Genomic DNA, 23,203 nt, shown 5'->3' with positions numbered 1-23,203 from the left:
ATATTCAGTTATAACATTTATTGGGATCTTGCTATATGGTATATATAGTTTACTATAGTATCAAAGGTGATAGACTGTTCCCTTAAGGAAGTATCAGTCTAACATAAAGGTTTTTTAACTGCTATTTAGAAAATGTTTTTAAACTGCAGTTTAAATGTTGATAAAGGAGATGCAGATTTTCTGAATTAATTTCATGAGGAAATCGGGGAGAAAAAAGATTAGGAAAAAAATCTAACTGAAAGTGCTTTAAAAATGGATACATTTGTTTAAAAAAAACTTTTCAAAAAAATAAAATAAAAATAATTTTTTAATAGATGTATTTAAAACTACTGGCTTTCTCACCATCATTATATATTTAACCTGCCCAGAATATAGTGATATTAGTTAGAGTTTATGTTTACAGTACATGGTTTTTTTTTTCTCAAGCACCTGTTGAAGATTCTGTTTCTGGCACTGTAGAACCCAAGCCTGATCCAAAAAAGGCCAAAGCTCTAGGAGTTTCCTCTAAAGCAAAGGTATGTTAATTCTGCAACTTAGATGTAGAATTGCTTTTAAGTGTTTTATACACTGAGTCATTCTTTTAGCAAAGATTATATTACATATGAAAGATTATTACTACTCTTGATATTATCTAATTATAAAGTACTTATTTATACAAGTTTCTGTGTCTCACTTTTTTTCTTTTTTTTTTTTTTTTTGCGGTACGCGGGCCTCTCACTGTTGTGGCCTCTCCCGTTGCGGAGCACAGGCTCCGGACACGCAGGCTCAGCGGGCATGGCTCACGGGCCCAGCCGCTTCGCGGCATGTGGGATCTTCCCGGACCGGGGCACGAACCCGTGTCCCCTGCATCGGCAGGCGGACTCTCAACCACTGCGCTACCAGGGAAGCCCTGTGTCTCACTTTTAATGTTACCTCAAAACAAAGACTCCTATTCTCAAGAGCTACTGCCAGGGTTTCTGTCATCCAGGACTTTGAGGGAGATTTTCAGTAGTAGGCAACTTCCTTTACATTTGGCAGAAAGTCATTATATTAGGTGTTCTGATTAGACTAAAAGGAAATATCTTCTGTCCCCACACCGATGGGATTTGATGCATCACCAATCCTTTTAGCATCCATGCAGAGTTGGACAATTTAAAGAAATGTGTTCAAATGCTCAACCTTAAATATCCCCTGGGTGTGTTTTCATTTAATTTTTTGAATCATAGCAAATTGTCATCAGTTTCTATATCAAGATTCAGAGCTTGTCACTGTATTCAAAGAATTGACTATTTAATACTTACAAAAGGAAAATTGCAAAACTGTGCAATCAGTAGTAAATCTAATAGTAAATATAAATAGAGAAAACTATTTCATTAACTGCATGTAACTGATGAAAGTATGCAGAGTAGGAAATGTTTTATTATCCAGTACATTTATTATTACATCCACATTATAGAAGGGCCACTCTGTGGCCATTCTTCTAAATATTAGTTACTCATTTTCCCTCCCTATGCTTGGGTCCTTCAACTCAGTGAGTTAATTTAAATGAGTAATTATCTTCTGAACTATCCAGTGAAGCTGTTCTTTTCCTGTCCTTCTCCCTCTCCTCCTCCCAAATTTAACAAGCGCTTATTTCAGTATTTTGATCACAAGTGCTTTGAAGTATTTTTGACTCTGTTCTTAATGCAACTTTCTTTTCAGTCTTTTGCAGTTTACAAAGCAGTTTCACATAAATGATCTCACATTTGTTTTGACTGAATGACTTAAGTGTTTGAACTAGAAAGAAATGCTGGCCTACTAAAAATAGCAGACTTTTGCTATATTTATAATATAATAATAATAATTCCAGTAATTAAATTCAAATTTTACCTTAAATATATATACCATGTGTTCACAATTTCTTTCCATCTGATACAAAGATTCTAGATCTTGGATTCTTTTTAAAAGCCACTTAAAAAAAAATCTATCTATTTATTTATTGGCTGCATCGGGTCTTAGTTGAGGCACGCAGGATCTTTCGTTGCAGCACGCGGGCTTCTCTCCAGTTGTGGTGCGCGGGCTCCAGAGCACGTGGGCTCTGTAGTTGTGGCACGCGGGCTTAGTTGCCCCGTAGCATGTGGGATCTGAGTTCTCTGACCAGGGATTGAACCGGTGTCCCCTGCATTGCAAGATGGATTCTTAACCACTGGACCACCAGGGAAGTCCCTAAAAGCCACTTTAGTAACTTAAGTATTTAAAATGTTTCTAGGAAATTGCTCTCTAGAAACAGGTTCAAAGGGTCTCCAGTTACAGTAATGTTATAGAGATACATTTTATATACAGAGAAACAGAAAAGTTTTCTCAAGTTATGTGAAATGTGTGCATACCATTCAAAATGTCATTAATATGGAAAGCTATAAACAGTGTTGAAGATTCCAAGAAAGAAAAGAACTATCCATTATATGTCAGTTATATCAATAATTAGTTTAAAAGAACTATCCAAGAATCAGAAATAGTAACCCAGTAACCCAGACCAATGATATATAATAGCAGCTTTTCCAACCACATCACATGCCAGCCCAAGGACTAACCAGCAGTTACTTAAGAGTGCTGTTAGAAACATTTTTAGAAAACCTGTACACAAACATATCAAATGCAAGATTCTATGGTTCATTTGTTTGTTTCATTTGGAATATGATATAGAAAGGTGTCTCTGGTTTATATAGTGCCCTTTTGCTGGGCAGTAACAGCGAATTCCCAAGAAGGAGTAGTCTAAGCTAATCAGTATTCCCTGTACCTTGGTTGTAGACTGCACAAGGAAAGAAAGTACCAAGCAAAACCAGCTTAAAGGAAGATGAAGACAAATCTGGTCCTATTTTTATTGTTGTTCCAAATGGAAAGGAGCAACGAATGAAAGATGAGAAAGGATTAAAGGTAAGGAAGAAATAAGAATCTTCAGGAGTTTTTTGCTTGTCTGTTTTAGTTTCGTTTTGTAATCAAGAATAATTTTTCTGTCTGAAATGCATATCATTGTGAAATATCTAATAATTAACTGAATCTTTTGCTTATAAATTATATCTTGTTTCTGTAAGACTCTTTTTGGGGGTTTTTTTTGTTTGTTTTTAGAATCAAAGACTGGAAAGTAGTCATTGATTTTTTTTTAATCAACTACACATATGTAATATACTACTCCTTTATTCTTTCTTGTACCTGACCTTAAAAGATAGACTTGGTAACTATATATGGCTAGTTTGATCATTTCGCTTTTTTTTTCTTTTTTAACATCTTTATTGGAGTATAATTGCTTTACAATGGTATGTTAGTTTCTGCTTTATAACAAAGTGAATCAGTTATACATATACATATGTTCCCATATCTCTTCCCTCTTGTGTCTCCCTCCCTCCCACCCTCCCTATCCCACCCCTCTAGGTGGTCACAAACCACCTAGCTGATCTCCCTGTGCTATGCAGCTGCTTCCCACTAGCTATCTGTTTTACGTTTGGTAGTGTATATATGTCCATGCCACTCTCTCACTTTGTCACAGCTTACCCTTCCCCCTCCCCATATCCTTAAATCCATGCTCTAGTAGGTCTGTGTCTTTATTCCCGTCTTACCCCTAGGTACTTCACGACCTTTTTTTTTTTTTCTTAGATTCCATATATATGTGTTAACATATGGTATTTGTTTTTCTCTTTCTGACTTACTTCACTCTGATGACAGACTCTAGGTCCATCCCCCTCACTACAAATAACTCAATTTCATTTCTTTTTACGGCTGAGTAATATTCCATTGTATATATGTGCCACATCTTCTTTATCCATATTCCATTGTATATATGTGCCACATCTTCTTTATCCATTCATCTGTCGATGGACACTTAGGTTGCTTCCATGTCCTGGCTATTGTAAATAGAGCTGCAATGAACATTGTGGTACATGACTCTTTTTGAATTATGGTTTTCTCAGGGTATATGCCCAGTAGTGGGATTGCTGGGTCGTATGGTAGATCTATGTGTAGTTTTTTAAGGACCCTCCATACTGTTCTCCACAGTGGCTGTAACTATATATGGCTAGTTTGATCATTTCACTTTTGATGTTGTTTTCGTTTTATTAATCAGTTAAAACTTTTCAAAATATATACATCAGAATTTTTAAAAATTCAAACAATACAAAAAAAGTACAGAAAGTATGAAAAGCATGTCTCCCACTCCAGTCTCCCTACACAGGGAGGATGTTATGACCAGTTATTTTGTGTATTACTCCATAAATAATAATATTCCATACCTATACAATCATATATATATAAATATATGGCCCTCGTTTTACACAGATGGGAACATGCCATACTCTTTGTTCTGAATCTTACATTTTTCTTTTAATGGTATTTGAAATATATATCTTAAAGATCATTCCATATCTACAATGCATGTATGCATTCATTCTGTTTATTGATGCATCATGTGTATGTACCTTTCTTTATCCTCAACCCACTATGTTGAACATTTAGGTTACTTATAATCTTTCACTCTTATAAACTATACTGCCATAGGCATCTTTGAATATAGGTTTTGTGCACATATGTAAGTATATTTATATTAAACTCCTAGAATAATATGTACATTTAAAATTTTGATAGATATTTCAAATTTGCCCTTTATTAAAATTGTACCAACAGTATCCACCATGTTATACAATAATAGATCATTGATTTTTCTAGTAAGAATTGCTGAAAATTCTATTCCTAGAAGATTTTCAGAGTTAAGCTTCCAGAAGTATGACAGACAGATTGAGAGTACATTTTGCATTTATACTTAATTATACATTAATCTTGGTGAATTTAAAAATATCCTATTAAACTGATTCCTGCAGCTGCTTTAAATAGAGTTCTCTACCACATTTCAGTTGAACACCTTACAGCTCCTTTTCACTGTTTTTTTTTTCAGGTGCTGAAGTGGAATTTTACTACTCCGCGGGATGAATACATTGAGCAACTAAAAACTCAGATGTCTAGCTGTGTGGCTAAATGGTTACAAGATGAGATGTTTCACTCAGACTTTCAGCATCACAACAAAGCCCTTGCTGTCATGGTTGATGTAAGTTTGCAACAAAATAAATATGCATGAATCTCAGGCATGAAAATACTGAGCCCTGTGAAATCATCGGAAGTTTGCATGAATTGAGAAGGAACTGGAATACACCATGTTCTCTGTTTTTAGAGCTTTCTTATTATCTGATAGAATAAATGACTATATGTCTATAATTTGGGGTCTTAAATGGAGGCTTAAAAATCTATCATTTTCTTTTTGCACTGCAGTAAAATTTGAGAGTTACTTGCCTAATAGAACTTAAATTTTTATAGTCTAATTTGTGAGGGTTTTGTATTGTTTTGTTTCAAGCACTTGGAGAGTGAAAAAGAGGGTGTCATTGGTTGCCTGGATCTTATCTTAAAGTGGCTTACCCTGCGGTTTTTTGACACCAATACAAGCGTCCTAATGAAAGCCCTAGAATATTTAAAATTGCTCTTCACCCTGCTGAGTGAGGAGGAGTATCATCTTACTGAGAATGAAGCATCTTCCTTCATCCCCTATCTCATCCTCAAGGTAATGTGTTGTTCTCACTTTGGAAGATTACTCAAGTTCCCAGCTACTTCAGTTCCTGTACTTTTATTCCCTCTCCCCTCTTCATTTATTGTATGATGATGATACCTTCTACCGCTCATTTTATTCTTTCAAGATGTAGTGACACACAAGGGGGTACCTTTGCTACTCAGAGAATGCATCACTTAATCATTATTTTCCTTGTTGACTAGGTCGGAGAACCAAAGGATGTCATTCGTAAAGATGTCCGTGCCATCCTGAACCGGATGTGCCTTGTCTACCCAGCCAGCAAGATGTTCCCCTTCATCATGGAAGGAACCAAATCCAAAAACTCTAAGCAGAGAGCAGGTAAAGCAACAATTTAAATAGAGCCCTAGGTCTGCAACAGTGACCTCTAAAAGAAATAATTTATAGATGAACCAGGAAATTTCTTGATTCTAACCTTCTGATTTGGACTGTGAGAGTGATGAGTTGCACACTGGTGGAGCCACAGTATCAGGTGATACAGGCACCACTCAGTACCACCCTGGTGACAAAATCAAGTGCACAGGGGCCATCTGACTCACAGGCATCTCTTTCTTCTAGGAGCCCTTGCTATAACACCACTGTTTCATTGTGTATTTTATAGAAGGCAGTAAACAAGGAAGAATTCAAGGCAGAGCCAGAATAAGATTTTAGACCTTCATGTATGCCAGGGAAAATGTATCTAGTAAAGATAGGTCTCTATGCCAAATCTCTGTTGAGTCTCCTTAATCTACCCTTTCTCTCCCCAGAGTGCCTAGAAGAACTAGGGTGTCTGGTCGAGTCCTATGGCATGAATGTTTGCCAACCAACCCCAGGAAAAGCCTTAAAGGAGATAGCGATTCACATAGGAGACCGCGACAATGCTGTGCGCAATGCTGCCCTCAACACCATCGTTACAGTGTACAATGTACACGGGGATCAGGTGTTCAAACTGATTGGAACTGTGAGTGACTTTTCTCTGAACATTTTCAGCATGTTGTGAATTGCAGGATCACTTAGGTGTCAAGTTTCATGCCATCTCAACTCTAAGTTTTTACCACTTTTTGTTAAAACTCAGCCTATCGATATGTCCTAGAATCCATATAAACCTTTGAGGGTGTCTCTGATTACTGTAGGACATTCAGGCTGTGTTTTACTGGAAATTAGATTTTCTTTTCTGAGCATTCTCCTCATAACAATTTGCTTTAGATGAAAACTATTTTTGAATCAAGAAATCTGAGCTAGTCTGGGATTTAAATTCTGCCTGGCAATCTCCTCAGTAATTTTTAGTGCATTTATTTTCTAGTGAACAAGTACTCACTTGTATATAATGTGGATTCTGGTACCTGTCAGATCAAAAGGGTCTTGAGCTGCAGCTATGAGCCAGACTCTCCAAGCACAGAAGGTTCTGCTTTTGACTCCTTACTTCCTCTGAGCCAGTCACTACTGTGGCTGGACCTGTTCTTCACTCCAGTTACCTCTTAGTAGCACGTGTATTTACCCTGTGCTTATATATTTTTACTTGTATTAATCTTATTAAATCCTCACTACAAGGCCAGTGAAGGAAATAAAGCAGATGGGAATTTTACAGGTGACCAAAAGTGAAGCTTCTTGCCCATAGTCACACAGCTAGTTAGTGGTAATACCAAAAAATGAGGACGCTTCATTTAATTCTTGACCTTTTTATTTGTAGTTATTCATAGCCTTTCCTTTTCTGTCCTTTCTTTCTTTCATATGTTCTCTTATATAGCAAGTCAGGTTTTAGCAGTAGTTGATTTTAAAATGATGTAGTGTTTTGAAAGGAAACTTACCCTACATACGAGGTTCTGTTTGCTTCGACATGAAAATGGATATTAATTCTTGGGTCTTCCATTTAGGTTTTTAATTCTCTTCATATTCTAGTAGAGGGGTGTGCTAATAAATTAAATTTGGTCTCTTTTGACAGCTTTCTGAAAAGGATATGAGCATGCTTGAGGAGAGGATTAAGCGGTCAGCAAAGAGGCCTTCTGCTGCACCAGTAAAACAGGTGGAAGAGAAACCTCAGCGCACACAGAGCATAAGCTCCAATACCAACATGCTACGCAAGGGACCAGCTGAGGACATGTCCTCCAGACTCAAGTATGTGGATGGAGATAGTTGTCTGAGAGCATCTCTGTGGACTTTGCCTTGTGTGCTTAGAGCTTATCCTGTAACATAATCTTGAGTTCTTGTAGCCATTATCATGCATGACACAGTGTCTGGGTAAATGTCTTGGAACCAAATGTTAAATCCTTCAGTCTTCATTGTCTTTGTCTCAAAACCACTTCTAAATAGTCTTGTGCCTTCTTTCACTGCTTTTCCGTGGACAGAATTATGTATCGCACTTATAGGATGTAAGTACTGCCTGCTAATTTCTCATTAGCAGGGCTCTTATATCTTTCTAACTTCTGACTTGGATTCATCCCCTCTGGAGGGCTATTGGTGTAGACTTTATAACCAGGTAGAGGGTGTCCAAGTATCCCATGAATCAAGCCTTCCCTGAAAGTCCACTGGCTAGCAGAAGTGTCAACTCAATGTCATGTGGCTAAAATATGGGCTCACCTTCTTCCTTGTGTTATGTTTGGTCGTGCACAGGTTCGTATTCATCAGATAAGGCTGAGTAAAGTGCATGCAACCCAGAATGGGCTTAGGGACTCAAAAAACTGCCTTCTAAGCAAGATAGCTCTATTTTGGATCATATCATGAGTATAATTTTAACCAATTTGAATTTGGAGACTGTGAATATCTATTGCTTGGATGTAATGCTGGCCTGACCTGAGAGTGAATATTCCTAAAAAGAGGTGATTGACTGTCCCTCAAGTATAAAATTTACTGAACACTGCATGGGATGATGCTTATAATTAGAAAAACGTAAACACTGGTTAAATTGGTAGAAAAGAGCCAGGCAGTCTAGATATTTCTTAAATTTTTGCCCAGAAGTAGTGAGCTTTGAGTCAATATAAATATTCTTTATTATTTACTGCCCCAACTGGAATAGCGTACAAGGTTTGTTGGCTTTAGTGAACTAGAGAGAATACTTACAACTTGGCAGTACTGTAAGTACAAGTCAATCTTCTCTCTTAGGATATTCATGAACCAGTGTTGTTGCCCGTTGAAGGCACTTGCTTAGACTCAAGGACTTAAATCATTCAGGGGGGCTGAAACCAGAAGTTGAACATCTGTCTTGCAGCTTTGGGGCAGCTGGCAGTGCTACTCTTGCCCTTTGGTTAAAAAGTCTCTTTTAGTTCAGGAGCCTCCTTTTGCTTCCCTTAGCCAAGCCCGAAGCATGAGTGGGCATCCTGAGGCAGCCCAGATGGTTCGCCGAGAATTCCAGCTGGATCTAGATGAGATTGAGAATGACAATGGTACAGTCCGATGTGAAATGCCAGAACTTGTTCAGCACAAACTGGATGACATTTTTGAACCAGTCCTTATTCCTGAACCCAAGTAAGTTAACCCATTTCATTTAAGTATAAGCAGTTCATGATCCTCAGAGTGTATATGTTGAAAAGAGCTCTCTGTGCAGTTAGAACTTTTTAGAACAGATTACTCTCTGACTAATAGCAGTTCTTTACTAAAACCTGGATCTAGTGGGGAATTGCATAATTCCAACTCATTGGGATACCTTATAATAAAGATTGAATATTTTCCTTTGCTCCACTCTCTAGGATCCGGGCTGTTTCTCCACACTTTGATGATATGCACAGTAATACAGCATCCACAATCAATTTCATTATCTCCCAAGTAGCCAGTGGTGACATCAACACAAGCATCCAAGCTCTGACACAGGTAATGGAGGTATTACCCATGACAGTCATTCCACTGGTGGCTATAGAGGCTGTAATAGTGATGGTTACACACTGGTTACAGTATTAAGGGAGGCAGGCAGTGTTCAGTACCTCCCTGATGAACAAAGTGCACAGGGACCACTGCCAGGCATCACTTGCCTCACAGGATAGAGCTGTGATAGAGCCTTGCTTTTTACAGTTGCATTCTTTCACCAGAGGCTGAAAAACAGCAGTTGGTAGGAACCAGCTCTCATGGAACTTTCTTAGATTTTGGTGGGCAGAGACAAACAAATAAAATATCAGTAACTGCTGTGTAAATATAACTCAAATGGGGTGATGGGAGAGAGGGAACTAAGTACTAGTTACTTAGATTGGTGGTCAGGGTTCAAGCAGAGGTCAGCTAGTACAAAAACTCTAGGGTAGGAATGACCTTGGTGTGGTCCAGGAAACAGTACAGGCCCATGTGCCTGGAACTTAGTGGTGAAAAGAGAGAATGGTACATGAGATTTGAGAGGTGGATAGAGACCAGATCATGTGGCGTTTTAAAAGCACTGAGGGAGGTTTTGGATTTTAAGTGTGATGGGAAGCCATTAGAGAATTTTGAGGAAAAAGAAGCTACATGTTTTTAAAAAACCTTTCTCTTCTTCCTCTGCTTCCCTTCCCTAACAGTCTAGTCATAAAGCCAGGAGGAGGGTAAAATAAGGTAGGCACCTACCTTGTAGCAAGGGGGTGGGAGTAGAGAGCCACAGTGGCCCAATGTTAGGGCAGTGGCCCAATGTTAGGGTCTTCAAGCCCAAACATTGTGAGGAGGCTGTCATTCAGGAGGGGTGACACACAGCCGGGAATCAGAGCCAAAGCAGAAAGAGGAAGATGTCCGTGGGGGGAGCCAGTGTGGCATGAGGAGGACATCCATGTGTGTTGGAGGGGAGCAGGGTGGCATGCGGCTGGCTCAGAATAGGGAGTCAGAGCCAAAGCAGAAGATGTGGGCCTGGGGAACAGCTGGTGGCAGAGGTGGGAGATTGGTTACAAACAAAGGGATTGGTCAAATAAATAAATATAATAAGGAAAATGGGAGCCAAGTTTCTTACTGTCAGAGAAGGGTGATACAAATATGGAAGGACAAGAAAATAGAAACTCTGGTGTTGGACCGGAATTAGATGTGTCAGTATGAACTCATGGTTTTCAATACACAGATGTAGAAATAAATATCAGTGTAAATGTATGTGCGTATGTATATATGTGGTATATAAATGTATGTTACAGATGATATGCATATATTCCCTAGCTCTTTTCACTGAGAGGACCTGAGAACAGCAACACCCCAACAGCAATGAGCACCCCCAGATCTTGTCTCCTAAATACCACTTTCCTCTAAAAGGAATAACAGGTCCTTAAGAAATGGCAGATTCCAGAGCTGAATCAGGGAAAGTACTGGATGATTCTGGAGTATCTTGTCGTGCTAGACAGCAAGGATAGGCTCAGAGAATTGTAGGGACATGTCAGAAGGACACACAGGCCAACTAGAACAGACTCCCTGTTGGAAGAGAGCACAGTTTGAACATCAAAATAAATAATAATAGTAATGAGTTATAACCCCATAAACAATACAATTTGTAAATTTATTGAATTTAATAAAATAGGAAACCACAAGTCCATGCACATATAAGCTAATTAAAAATTTGAAGAGAAATGGAATATTTAGTTTCATAGTACCTCTCCACAAAATACAAAGGACTAATATTTTAAAAGTACCTCCAAAATACAAAATACCAAGAATAATTTGACAGTAGAGAAGCCTAGCAGATAACCACCTTGAGTGATCGAAGTAAACATCATCAATCATATGACAAAATGAAATCATGTACCACCTGATAGGATCCAGTGGGAATTCTGCATTACTTCGCTGAGATTCCTGATGTCATCTATTCATGAGAAAACATCAGACAAGTGCAAATTGAGAGACATTTTCAAAATCTCAAGGTGAAGAAAGTCAAGGAAAGAATGAGGGAACTGGTCTAGAGTGCATGATTCTAGACGGGCCTTTTCACTATAAAGAACTTAATTGGGGCAACTGGAGAAAATGGGATAGAGCCTGAGGATTAGGTGGTAGTAACATCAGTATTCCTGACTTTGATCCTTATATCATGATTATGAAAGAGCATGTCTTGTTAAGAAGAAATATATGATGGGACTTCTCTGGTGGTCCAGCGGGTAAGACTCCACACTCCCAATGCAGGGGGCCCAGATTCGATACCTGATCTGGGAACTAGATCCTGCATGCATGCCACAGCTAAGTTCGCATGCTGCAACTAAGAAGCCCGCATGCCGCAACTAAGAAGTGCACATGCTACAACTAAAGATCCTGCGTGATGCAACTAAGACCCGGTGCAGCCAAAATAAATAAATGAATAAATATTAAAAAAAAAGAAATACATGCTGAAGTATCAAGAGGGTCATGGAGCATCAAACTGACAACTTGCAAATGATTCAGGATTTTAAAAAGTTCTTTTACTATACTTCCAACGTTTCTGTAATGTTTGAACTTATTTTAATTGGGGAAAAAGTCACTTCTGGCCACTCCATAGAGACCAGATTATAGGCAGGGCAAGAGTGGATTCTGGGAGGCCTGTTAGACTGTTAGGAAGCTGTGGTCGAAATTCATATGAAAGATATGTGCACTAGGACGATCATTGTGGAGAGGAAGAAAAGTGAATGGTTTCAGGGTATCTTTCAGAGGTAGAGTCCACAGGACTTGGTGATAGATTGGATATGAAATGTAAGAGAGGAGAGGAATCAATAGTAACTCCTTGCTCTTTGGCTTGAGCAACAGTGTGGATGGTGGTGCTGTGTACGGAGATGGGGAAGGATGGAGGAAGAGCAGGCTTGAGAGATTGGAAATCAAGAGATACGTCTTTGCTATGTTAGGTCTGAGCAGAAGGGCAGAACCGGAATCCCAGCACAAGGTTTTTGACGTTGCTTGACAAATAGTCTCCTGTTAACACTTTTGCTGTTGGAAGAAAACAAATGGCGGGGAGTCTGGAAAACAGCAACTTGAATGCATGCATCCCTGTTGCCTTTCTCTATCAACTTCAATCCAAACTCATTTGCCTTTTCTGAGCAGAGGAGCTGGCGGGTCTGGTGGGTAGTATCTGAAGTGTCTAAGCAAATCTCAAGCTCTGTCTGGTACACGTACAAGACTTTTTCCCATATGGGCCTAAGGAAAACCTGAGGTTCAATAGTGCAGAGCCCAGAGAAGAGGATCAAAACACCAGAAATCCTGGAGAGAGATCTCTCTTCATCTGTGGAGATCGGTAGGTGCCCTAAAGGAAGGGCAGTGGTGGCTTATGTGAGTGTTAATAGGAGTACCTGGTGTTCTCCTTTGCCCCTAAGGAACTACAGGGAGCTGAACAAAAGGGCTGAATTCACTCTCTGAGGCTGGCAAGTCTCTGACTTTTGTACCTTTAGAAACCAAACAGAAATGCCTGCTCTTGGTACTTTGCCAAACGACTGACAGCTTGCCAGTTGGTATACCACAAACCTACAAGGGCAGAAATGCTCTATCTCCCATTTATTGCCATTGTTGAGGGTTTCCAAAAGGTAGACCCAAGACTGAATCTTGAATATGTAAAGAGTAATAACATGCCTTAAGGCACCCAGTAACTGGGAAGAAGAATAAAACAAAATAACCAGAACAGCAATGTCCTGGCAAAATGAAATTGCTAACGGAGATAAGATGACCACAATGGGGAAGGGCATGGGGTGCAGAAAGATTCTTCCAAGCAAAAAAAATATGATTTTAGAGTTTTAAAAAATTGAGTAGATGGACTGAAGGAGATAATGATCACTACAGAAACGGAATTAGTGACCTGAATGACAAGAGTGACAAGATCATTCAGTGCACAAAGGACCGTCTTTTAAACAAATGATGGTGGGAAAAATGTTTATCCACATGCAAAAGAATGAAGATGGACTCTTTTTTTTTTTTTTGCGATATGCGGGCCTCTCACTGTTGTGGCCTCTCCTGTTGCGGAGCACAGGCTCCGGACGCGCACGCTCAGCAGCCATGGCTCACGGGCCCAGCCGCTCTGCGGCATGTGGGATCTTCCTGGACCGGGGCACGAACTCATGTCCCCTGCATCGGCAGGCGGATTCTCAACCACTGCGCCACCAGGGAAGCCCGAAGATGGACTTTTATACCATATGCAAAAATTAACTCAAAATGGATCAAAGACATAAATATAAGAGCTAAAACTGTAAAACTCTTAGACGAAGACATAGGGGAAGACCTTCATATAGTGATTTTGGCAGTGATTTCTTGGATATGACACCAGGCAACTAAAGAAAAAATAATTAAATTGAATTTCATCAAAGTTAAAACATTGGATGTATCAAAGGACACTATCACAAGAATGAAAAGGCAACCTATAGAATGAGAGAAAATATTTGCCAATCATATATCTGATAAAGGATTAATATCCAGAATATATAAGAACTCCTATAACTCAATGACAAAAAAACAAAACCTAGTTCAGAAATTGACAAAGGACATGAATAGACATTTCTCTAAAGAAGATACACAAATATCCAATAAGCAAGTAAAAAGATGCTCACCATCATTAGTCATTAGGGAAATATAGATCAAAACCACAATGAGATACCACTTCACACCCATTAGGATTTTTTTTTTTTTAATGGGAAATAGCAAGTGTTTGCCAGGATGTGGAGAAACTGTAATCTGTGTGTATTGCCAGTGGGAACATAAAGTAGTATAACCATTGTGGAAAATAGTTTAGCGGTTTCTCAAAAAGTTAAACATAGAATTACAATAAGATCCCCAGATCCCCTCCTAGAAAGCAGGGATTTAAGCAAATACTTGTGCACCAATGTTCACAGCAGCATCATTCACAATAGCCAAAAGGTGGAAACAATCCAAATGTCCATCAACAGATGAACAGATAAACAAAATGTGATGTGTATATATATTTATATATACACAATGGAATATTATTCAGTCATAAAGAAGAATGAAATTCTGACACATGCTACAACATGGATGAACCTTGAAAGCATTATGCTAAATAAAATTAATCAGGCACAAAGGGACAAACATTATATGATTCCACTTATTTGAGGTACCTAGAATAGCCAAATACAGAAACTAGAATAGAGTTTACCAAGGGCAGAAGGGTTGATAGAGAGTTATTATTTAATGGGTACAGATTCTGTTTGGGGTAATGACAAAGTTCTGGAAATAGGGATGATGGTTATACAACATTGTGAATATACTTAATGTCATTGGATTGTATACTTAAAAGTGGTTAAAATGGTAAATTTTAGTTATATATATTTTACCGTAGTAAAAAAAATAAAACCCTGAGCAACAAAAAAATTAAAGTACCTAGGAGTGATCAAGCAGTGTATAATATGTAAGACCTTGACAGAGAAAATTTTTAAGTTTTGTTGAATGACATCATTTTGTTGTGTTTCCAAATAAATAGAAATATACTGTGTTCTCAAGATTCAGGATTATAAAAATGCCAGCTTCTCCTCAAATAATATCTGTAAATTCAATGCCATTCCAATCAAAATCTTAAGTTTTTTTCCTGCAGTTGAGAAGCTGATTCTAAAATTTATATGGGAAATCAAAGGGCCTCAGAATAGCAAAGACAGTTTTAAGACAATTTTTTAAAATAAAAACTCAGTGGAGAGGATTTACATCACTGGGTATCAACAGTGATTATAGAGCCACTGTAATTAATTAAGTGTAGTACTGGCCCAGGGAAAAGCAGACAGACCATTGGGATGGAACAAAGAGCCCAGAAATAGAATCACATCTAAAGGAAACTTAGAGCAGAGGAGTCATTAAAAATCTCTTAACAAATGCAAAAAGTAAAAGATATACTGACCAAATTCTTTGCTGATAACCCAACAAAATTTTTAGTAAATGATATTAATATCACAAAAATATTGGCTACTTGGAAAGTATGAAACACCCTCCTAACTAACTCTTTCATCAAAAAAAAAAAAAAAACTCTTAGCAGTGAAGGAAAGCATTTCACTCTACAACTATACTCTGAAGCTACTGAACTCAGAAAAATATATTGCATGAAATGCATTTATTATTGAAGAAAGGATAAAGGAACTTATACTTAGAAATTCAAAAAATAAAAAATAAATCAAAAGAAATTTGAGAGTAGGTAATAATAAAGCTAAAATTCATGAAATAGATTTTAAAGATAAATCTAAAAGCAGGTTCTTGTTAAAAAAAATTAAAATTAAAAATTCTAGCCTGATTAGAGAGCAAAAATGTAAGTATCAGGGATGAAGAAGGAACCAACCATAGATGTGGAAGAGATTTTTTTTTTTTAGATAAGATAACACACATGTAACCCTGTAGAAACTTGAAACAACTGATCCCCCTCCCAAATTTTTTGAAATAACCAAGGAATTTGGGGAGAGCATTAAAAAATAAGGAAGGGGGCTTCCCTGGTGGTGCAGTGGTTGAGAGTCCGCCTGCCGATGCAGGGGACACGGGTTCGTGCCCCGGTCCGGGAAGATCCCACATGCCGCGGAGTGGCTGGGCCCGTGAGCCATGGCCGCTAAGCGTGCGCGTCCAGAGCCTGTGCTCTGCAATGGGAGAAGCCAAAACAGTGAGAGACCCGCGTACCACAAAAAAAAAAAAAAAAAAAAAAAAGGAAGGAAACCCAGAACCTAAAAAGAAAAGACAAATTTGATCATTTAAAAATTTTAAGATTTTAATCTGGAGAAATTTACGGTATACTGTCAATAAATGAGTGTTATATTGTGGAATATATTTGCATGTGACCATATGACTGATAAAGGATTAATAGCGACAGTAAACAGAACTCTTATTAACTCTTGAGAAAAAGAGAACCTAATAGAAAAAAAACTAACTCAAGGATATGAATAGGCAAATCACAGAAGATATCCAGCTGGCCAGTAAACACATGAAAAGATGTTCAGCACCTCCCCCGCCACAGAAACGCAAATTAAAGTAACAATAGATGATCACTTATTTTATTTGTTTGTTTATTATTATTTTTTTGGCCGCACTGTGCAGCATGCGGGATCTTAGTTCCCCAAACAGGGATCAAACCCTCACCACCTGCATTGGGAGCATGGAGTCTTAACCACTGGACCACCAGGGAATTCCCAAGATAATCACTTTTAAACCATCAGAGTGACAGAAAGTAAAATGAGTAGTAAAACATACAGCTGATAGAGACGCTGAAAAAACAGTACTCTCATACATTAAACATAGAAATGTGAATTACATGTTAGTGCCTTTTTAAAGAAAGCAATATAGTAATATCTATTATACAGTAATTTAAAATGTTTCATCCTTCAGCCTAAAAAGTTAAACTCTTGGTGCATTTTTTTTTTTTAATTTATTTGACGGTGCCAGGTCTTAGCAGCACACAGGGATCTTCGTTGCCGTGTGCAGAATCTTTGTTGCAGCTCATGGGATCTTTAGTTGCGGCATGCGGGCTCTTTTAGTTGCCGCATGTGGGAATCTAGTTCCCTGACCAGGGGCCGAACCCAGACCCCCTGCATTGGGAGCATGGAGTCTTAACCACTGGACCCATGGCGAGTCCCATTGGCGCACTTTTTTTTTTTAGAAATTAAAACACAAGTACCTTGGGATATATATACACAAAGATGTTTATTGTAACATTATTTATAGTGGACAAAATATCCAAACTGGAAACATGTTGAAACAGTCAGGGAATGATTAAGTTTTGGTATGTGCACATGTGGACTGTTATGCAGCCTTTAAAAATAGAACCGTTTCTGTTGACTTTAGAGATTTTCATAATTTTCTGTTAGGAAGGCTAGATGCAGAGAAGTGTATGTACTATAAATATTCTTATGGAATAAACAGTGCCCTAAACCGTGACCCTATCTATGTGTGCATGTGTGGTTATAAATGATTCTGTGAACATGAAAGAATATATATCAGGTTGTTGATGTTAATTACCTTGGAAAAAGAGTAAGCCCCCCCTCCAAAAAAATATTTTTTTTTTAATTTTGCCCATGTTGAAACAGAATTGTTAAACAGTTCCAGTTATATAAAATTGTATGTGCTTATGGGTATACATGCATAAAGAAATGAAAGTAGGACCACTGGCTTCCTCAACACCAGAGGGCACTATTCACACTGCAGTCTGTATAAATGGTGACCCCTGGAGTTGTGCAGTATAGCAGCCCTGCATGAAAGGATGGTCATGAAGATTATTGGCATGATTGTCTCAGGGTGTAATTTATGTAATCATAAAAATAAAGATCTTTTTACTGTAGTGAATAGGAAATACATGTTTTTCCCATAGTAACATTTTACCATTAGTGACAACCAGTCTACTGAACCAAAAAGAACCTGGATCCAGTTGTGGGAAACCTGAGTTTTTTGTTTTTGTTTTTTTTTAATTTATTTATTTATTTATTTATTTATTTATTTATTTTTGACTGTGTTGGGTCCTCCTCTAGTTGCGGCAAGCAGGGGCCACTCTTCATCGTCGCGCCGCGCGGCCCTCTCACTATCGCGGCCTCTCTTGTTGTGGAGCACAGCCTCCAGACGTGCAGGCTCAGTAGTTGTGGCTCACAGGACCAGTTGCCCCGCGGCATGTGGGATCCTCCCAGGCCAGGGCTCGAACCCGTGTCCCCTGCACTGGCAGGCAGATTCTCAACCACTGCGCCACCAGGGAAGCCCGAAACCTGAGTTTTGAGTTTGAACTAAGTAGCCTGATCTTACTGAGCCTCACTTTTCTCATATGGTAAATGAAGATCTTACTCTCAGCCCTGTCTACCTCTTAGAGCTGTTGGAATGATCAAATGAGATAACGGGTATAAAAACACTCTTTTTAATAAATTAGCATTTAAACATAAGGATTATTATTCCTTAAACTAGATGGTGAGCCTCTTCGAATAGGAGCTGCAGTTAATTCACCTAATAGTCTTGCTCTGTAAATATTTGTTGAATGATTGAGTCCCTAAGGACTAGTTATTTATATGTAAGGTGACTGGGTTTTTTCAAGCTAAAAAAAGCACTAGAAGTGCTTTGCTAATAAATATTACAGAGACTTACAGTGTATTCCTGCTACTTAGAAGTATGAAGCTTGGAAAATACATCTTGGATTTTTGTTATCAGATTGATGAGGTCCTGAGACAGGAAGACAAAGCAGAAGCTATGTCTGGCCATATTGATCAGTTTCTGATAGCCACGTTCATGCAGCTGAGACTCATCTACAACACACATATGGCAGATGAGAAACTGGAGAAGGATGAAATCATCAAGTTGTATAGCTGTATCATCGGCAACATGATTTCGGTAAGGACACCTCCGCAGATCATGAGCTTCCCTTCAGTCTCTCATCCCACCCAGGTTCTCAGGCCTGAGTTGGTTCAGATGTTCCAGTGAAACATGTCATGTGTGGAATTTTACATGTAAGCCATTGGCTACTTCCACTGGATGTTGGGCAACACTCCAGCTTACCTTATTGTTAGGATACTTACAGACTACCTGAAATTCTGCTTCCTGCCAGTTTCTTCATCAGTCATGGTTGGGCCTTAGCTGGCTTTTCACAGATGACTGCTCACATTAAAAATACTTTTATAACAGGAAGGAAGCACACCAATTAATTTTGGCTATTCTTGGCGGTTTGGGAGAGTGTAGTGATTTTTATTTTTTCCTAATACTCTGACTTTTTATAAATACCATATAATTATTTATTAGAATATGCCACCCATGTTTATCTTCCTTGATCTGTATATTGAGTTTCATGCCTCTCTAACACAATTATGATTGGATAGCTGTTTCAGATAGAAAGCCTTGCCCGAGAGGCCTCCACTGGAGTTCTGAAAGACCTGATGCATGGCCTCATCACCTTAATGCTGGATTCTCGAATTGAAGATCTGGAGGAAGGGCAACAGGTGATCCGCTCTGTGAACCTCTTGGTGGTGAAAGTTCTGGAGAAGTCAGACCAGACCAACATCCTGAGGTATATCTGTACTCTGAGCATTAGAGCCTGCAACACCCTCTCTTTTGTCTACCCATAGAAACCAGGAGGCACTTAAATCAGTTGTAAGCTTAGGTTTGCTTAATAAGTTGATTTATTACTCTTCTCTTCCTCAAGAGAAGGTATTCCAATCTGAGACAGCAGTTAAAGCTAGTTAACAACTCAGTAAACCAGCCAGTATTATGAGTATTCTAGAGTAGGACTGTGGAGCTTGTCAGTTACCTTCTCTTCTGTGTACATTTCATGTACATTTCTTTCTTTCTTGGCTACCAGTGACAATGAAAAATAGTGACAAGCTTTACCATTTACCAAGTGGTAACTTACAAAGCTTAAATGATGTTTATTTTCTTAATGACTGTCAAGTAATCAAAGACAGTTCCTGATCCATGAGCTCTCAATTTCTCAGATAGATAAAGAATTCTTACACGTGGCTTTCTTTTTTTCTTTTTTTTTATTTTTTATACAGCAAGTTCTTATTAGTTATCTGTTTTATACATATTAGTGTATATATGTCAATCCCAATCTCCCAATTCATACCACCCTCCGACCACTTTCCCCCCTTGGTGTCCATACGTTTGTTCTCTACATCTGTGTCTCAATTTCTGCCCTGCAAACCAGTCCATCTGTACCATTTTTCTAGATTGCACATATATGTGTTAATATACGATAATTGTTTTTCTCTTTCTGACTTACTTCACTCTGTATGACAGTCTCTGGGTCCATCCACATCTCTACAAATGACCCAATTTCGTTCCTTTTTAATGGCTGAGTGATATTCCATTGTATATATGTACCACATCTTCTTTATCCATTTGTCTGTCGATGGGCATTTAGGTTGCTTCCATGATCTGGCTATTGTAATTTACACTTGGCTTTCAATTACTGATTTTAATTGGAAAGCAGGTTTGAAACTTATTAATGCTGTTGTGTTGGGTTTGTTTTCTAGCGCCCTACTTGTTTTGCTCCAAGACAGCCTGCTAGCAACAGCCAGTTCTCCCAAATTCTCAGAGCTTGTTATGAAGGTGAAGTTGAAATAATTTGATCTCTTTCTTTCAAAGTGTGGGGAAAGAGGAGTTGGAACTTACTCAAATCAGTCAAGGCACACCTGAAAAATATATTTGCTCTCCATTTTTCCCTTCCTCCAATTTATACCCCTAGCTCAGGCCTAAAAAATTCCTGGCCTCAAACAGTGAAAAGGAAGAGCTATTTTGTAAATATCTCACCAGTTCTCCTAGAATCAAAAGGCAAGAAGTTTGATGAGACAAATTTCATTTCTTATGGGGGAAAAGATATGTATAGATTTATAATATTTTGGTCTATTTTTGGAAGACTGCAAATGAACATATCTGTAACATTATACTACTGTTATTATACTGTAATAGTGTAAAGTATTTTGTCTCCTCGGGTTAGATTTGATTAGGTAATATGAACTACTCTACTCTCGGGTACCAAACAAACCCAAGACAGAATTTCCACATTTTCTCATCGTTTAGGGCCCCATCTCTAGGGAGTGGGAAGGAGGAATGGAGATGGTCAGGTAGATGGCTTGTCACACGTTAGCCAGTGACATGGTTGAAGTAAATAAAACGGTTCGTGTTTAGCAGCTGAACTTGAAAGATGAGGTGCCACATTCATATCCCTGACCATCTTTTAGAAGTGATCCCAGAGTTTAGGGGAAATGAATGGTGACAGAGATTATCCTCATTCTTCAGTGACTCCTTCTAACTTTTGTTTCTTTTTTAAATAGTGTCTCTGGAGAATGGTTCGACTACTGCCTGATACCATCAACAGCATTAATCTGGACAGAATTCTTCTGGATATACACATTTTCATGAAGGTCTTCCCCAAAGAGAAACTAAAGCAATGCAAAAGTGAATTTCCCATAAGGACCTTAAAAACGCTGCTGCACACTTTATGCAAATTAAAAGGGCCCAAGGTGAGTGAGAACAGCAACCATTCCCAAGGGAACTTGAGAGAACGTCACAAATATGGCATCGCTGCCATTGAATGTGCACGTTTCTTCCTCAGATCCTAGACCACCTAACAATGATTGACAACAAGAATGAGTCAGAGTTGGAGGCCCACCTCTGCCGGATGATGAAGCACAGTATGGACCAGACCGGGAGCAAGTCTGATAAGGAAACAGAAAAGGGAGCATCTCGAATCGTGAGTGTCCTGACTTGAAAGACTGAGGAATGTGATCTTGTCAAAGGGATAAGCCACCGGAGCCTTTCTTTCTCAGGGCCTAAGATGAAGGCTCAGGGATTGGTCCAATCACCTTGACGTTTTCAAATATAAACTATAAGCTTGGGCTTTTCGTTCCTAAGAAAGGTTTCTGTGTCTGTGCCTAAGGTGCTGGTCCCTAGATAAATCCACTGTGAGCTCTAATTAGGGAGGGACTTTCCTTATCAAGTTTAATTGAAAACCTGAGATTGTTAATGTTTCTGCTGCAGCCCCTGCAGCACTGGTGCTTCTGTTATTTGTAGGAACATACCTGGAAGGTCTGGATTTTGAGATATTTTCAGTTTTTATCCAACCACTGGTTCCTAATTAATAACTCAGGTCTAACCAATCATTCCTTCTTGTGTCTTTAGGATGAAAAATCATCAAAGGCCAAAGTGAATGATTTCTTAGCTGAGATTTTTAAGAAGATTGGCTCTAAAGAGAACACTAAAGAGGTGAGAGGGAAAGGGTTGAGAGGGAAAGGGATCTGCTTTATGGAAAAGAGTCACTAACAGCCATCCCCACCTCTTCCTTTTTCTTGTTAACCAGGGCCTAGCAGAGTTATATGAATATAAGAAGAAATATTCAGATGCTGACATTGAACCATTTCTGAAAAATTCCTCACAGTTCTTCCAGAGCTATGTTGAGAGAGGCCTTCGGGTGATTGAGATGGAGAGGGAGGGCAAAGGCCGTATTCCCATTTCAGCAGGTATGGTTTCCTCTGGTAGCTCCAGGAATAAGCTCAAAATAGCTCCTAGCATCAGCCCCTGGAGGTTTTTGATGGGTTTACATTTATGTCCGTGCACCTCAGTACTTAATGGTCACCAGTGATGCAGAGAGTAGTCAACTCTCAGTCACCTGCCTCGACCCATCGTCAGTGTCTGGCAATGGCAATGTTCTCTACCCTTCAGACAGTTCCTCCCCTGGGTTCCCAGTCCTCTGTGCTCTCTTGCTTTCCTCCTTCCTAGCTGCTATTCCCCCTTGGCCTCTCTGATAGATTCTTCCTCTCCCTGAACTCTTAATGTTGATGTCCCCCTGGATTCCGTCCATGATTATCTCTTCTTTCTTACTCTCATCCCCTTAACTAATCCATCTACTCTCATCACCTTAAATACCATTTCTATGCCAGCAAAGCCCAATTTTGTCTGAGGTCCAGCTCAGGCCTCCTTCCTGATCTCTGCTGATAGATCGTGCGTGACACCTCGCTGGGTTTCTGGTATAGTAGACATCATAAACTCAGCGTGTCAAAGACCGAGCTCCTGATAACCCCCCAAAACCTGCTCCATTTGCATTTTCCTCCGTCTCACTGGATGGCAACTTTGTCCTTCTAGTTTGCTCAGACCCCCAACTTCTGAGTATTCTCTTTTCCGCTGTCAGGAAATTCTTTTGGCTTTCCTTAAAAAACACACAGAATCCACCCACACTTCTCATCTCCTTCACTGCCACTGCCCTGGTCTGAACAGCATCTTCTCTTACGTGGATTGCAGCGCTCTCCTGCACCGTCTCCCCGCTGCCACTCTCGCCTCCCTGTAGTCATTTCCACACATAGCATCGAAACAGCGTGCCTCAAAACATTTCCAAAG

General features: G+C 39.1%; 1 protein-coding gene and 2 non-coding genes across 7 annotated transcripts in view; all 3 read left to right on the top strand.

Annotated features, from left to right (window-relative positions):
• Nucleotides 1–23,203, top strand: part of CKAP5 (cytoskeleton associated protein 5) — a 107,084-nt gene that overhangs the window by 80,094 nt on the left and 3,787 nt on the right. For all 5 annotated transcript variants that reach the window (XM_073808873.1, XM_019947855.3, XM_073808872.1 and 2 more), the window contains 16 exons: nucleotides 427–515; nucleotides 2,767–2,892; nucleotides 4,901–5,050; nucleotides 5,354–5,557; nucleotides 5,767–5,902; nucleotides 6,328–6,521; nucleotides 7,503–7,675; nucleotides 8,849–9,022; nucleotides 9,244–9,364; nucleotides 18,530–18,709; nucleotides 19,192–19,379; nucleotides 20,344–20,419; nucleotides 21,145–21,333; nucleotides 21,426–21,563; nucleotides 21,992–22,075; nucleotides 22,170–22,329. In XM_073808873.1, coding sequence (XP_073664974.1) covers nucleotides 427–515; nucleotides 2,767–2,892; nucleotides 4,901–5,050; nucleotides 5,354–5,557; nucleotides 5,767–5,902; nucleotides 6,328–6,521; nucleotides 7,503–7,675; nucleotides 8,849–9,022; nucleotides 9,244–9,364; nucleotides 18,530–18,709; nucleotides 19,192–19,379; nucleotides 20,344–20,419; nucleotides 21,145–21,333; nucleotides 21,426–21,563; nucleotides 21,992–22,075; nucleotides 22,170–22,329 — 2,382 coding nt within the window. The remainder of the gene's footprint in view (nucleotides 1–426; nucleotides 516–2,766; nucleotides 2,893–4,900; nucleotides 5,051–5,353; nucleotides 5,558–5,766; nucleotides 5,903–6,327; nucleotides 6,522–7,502; nucleotides 7,676–8,848; nucleotides 9,023–9,243; nucleotides 9,365–18,529; nucleotides 18,710–19,191; nucleotides 19,380–20,343; nucleotides 20,420–21,144; nucleotides 21,334–21,425; nucleotides 21,564–21,991; nucleotides 22,076–22,169; nucleotides 22,330–23,203) is intronic.
• On the top strand, nucleotides 6,011–6,121 carry LOC117313456 (small nucleolar RNA SNORD67). Its single transcript, XR_004527964.1, has one exon. It is a non-coding gene; the product is annotated as a small nucleolar RNA SNORD67 (small nucleolar RNA).
• On the top strand, nucleotides 9,415–9,510 carry LOC117313457 (small nucleolar RNA SNORD67). The gene has a single exon (XR_004527965.1). It is a non-coding gene; the product is annotated as a small nucleolar RNA SNORD67 (small nucleolar RNA).

Source organism: Tursiops truncatus, chromosome 8 (genome assembly GCF_011762595.2).
Source record: "Tursiops truncatus isolate mTurTru1 chromosome 8, mTurTru1.mat.Y, whole genome shotgun sequence".
Taxonomy (NCBI): Eukaryota; Metazoa; Chordata; class Mammalia; order Artiodactyla; family Delphinidae; genus Tursiops; species Tursiops truncatus.
Note: the sequence above shows the minus strand (reverse complement) of the source record. Positions and strands in the feature narration are given on the sequence as shown.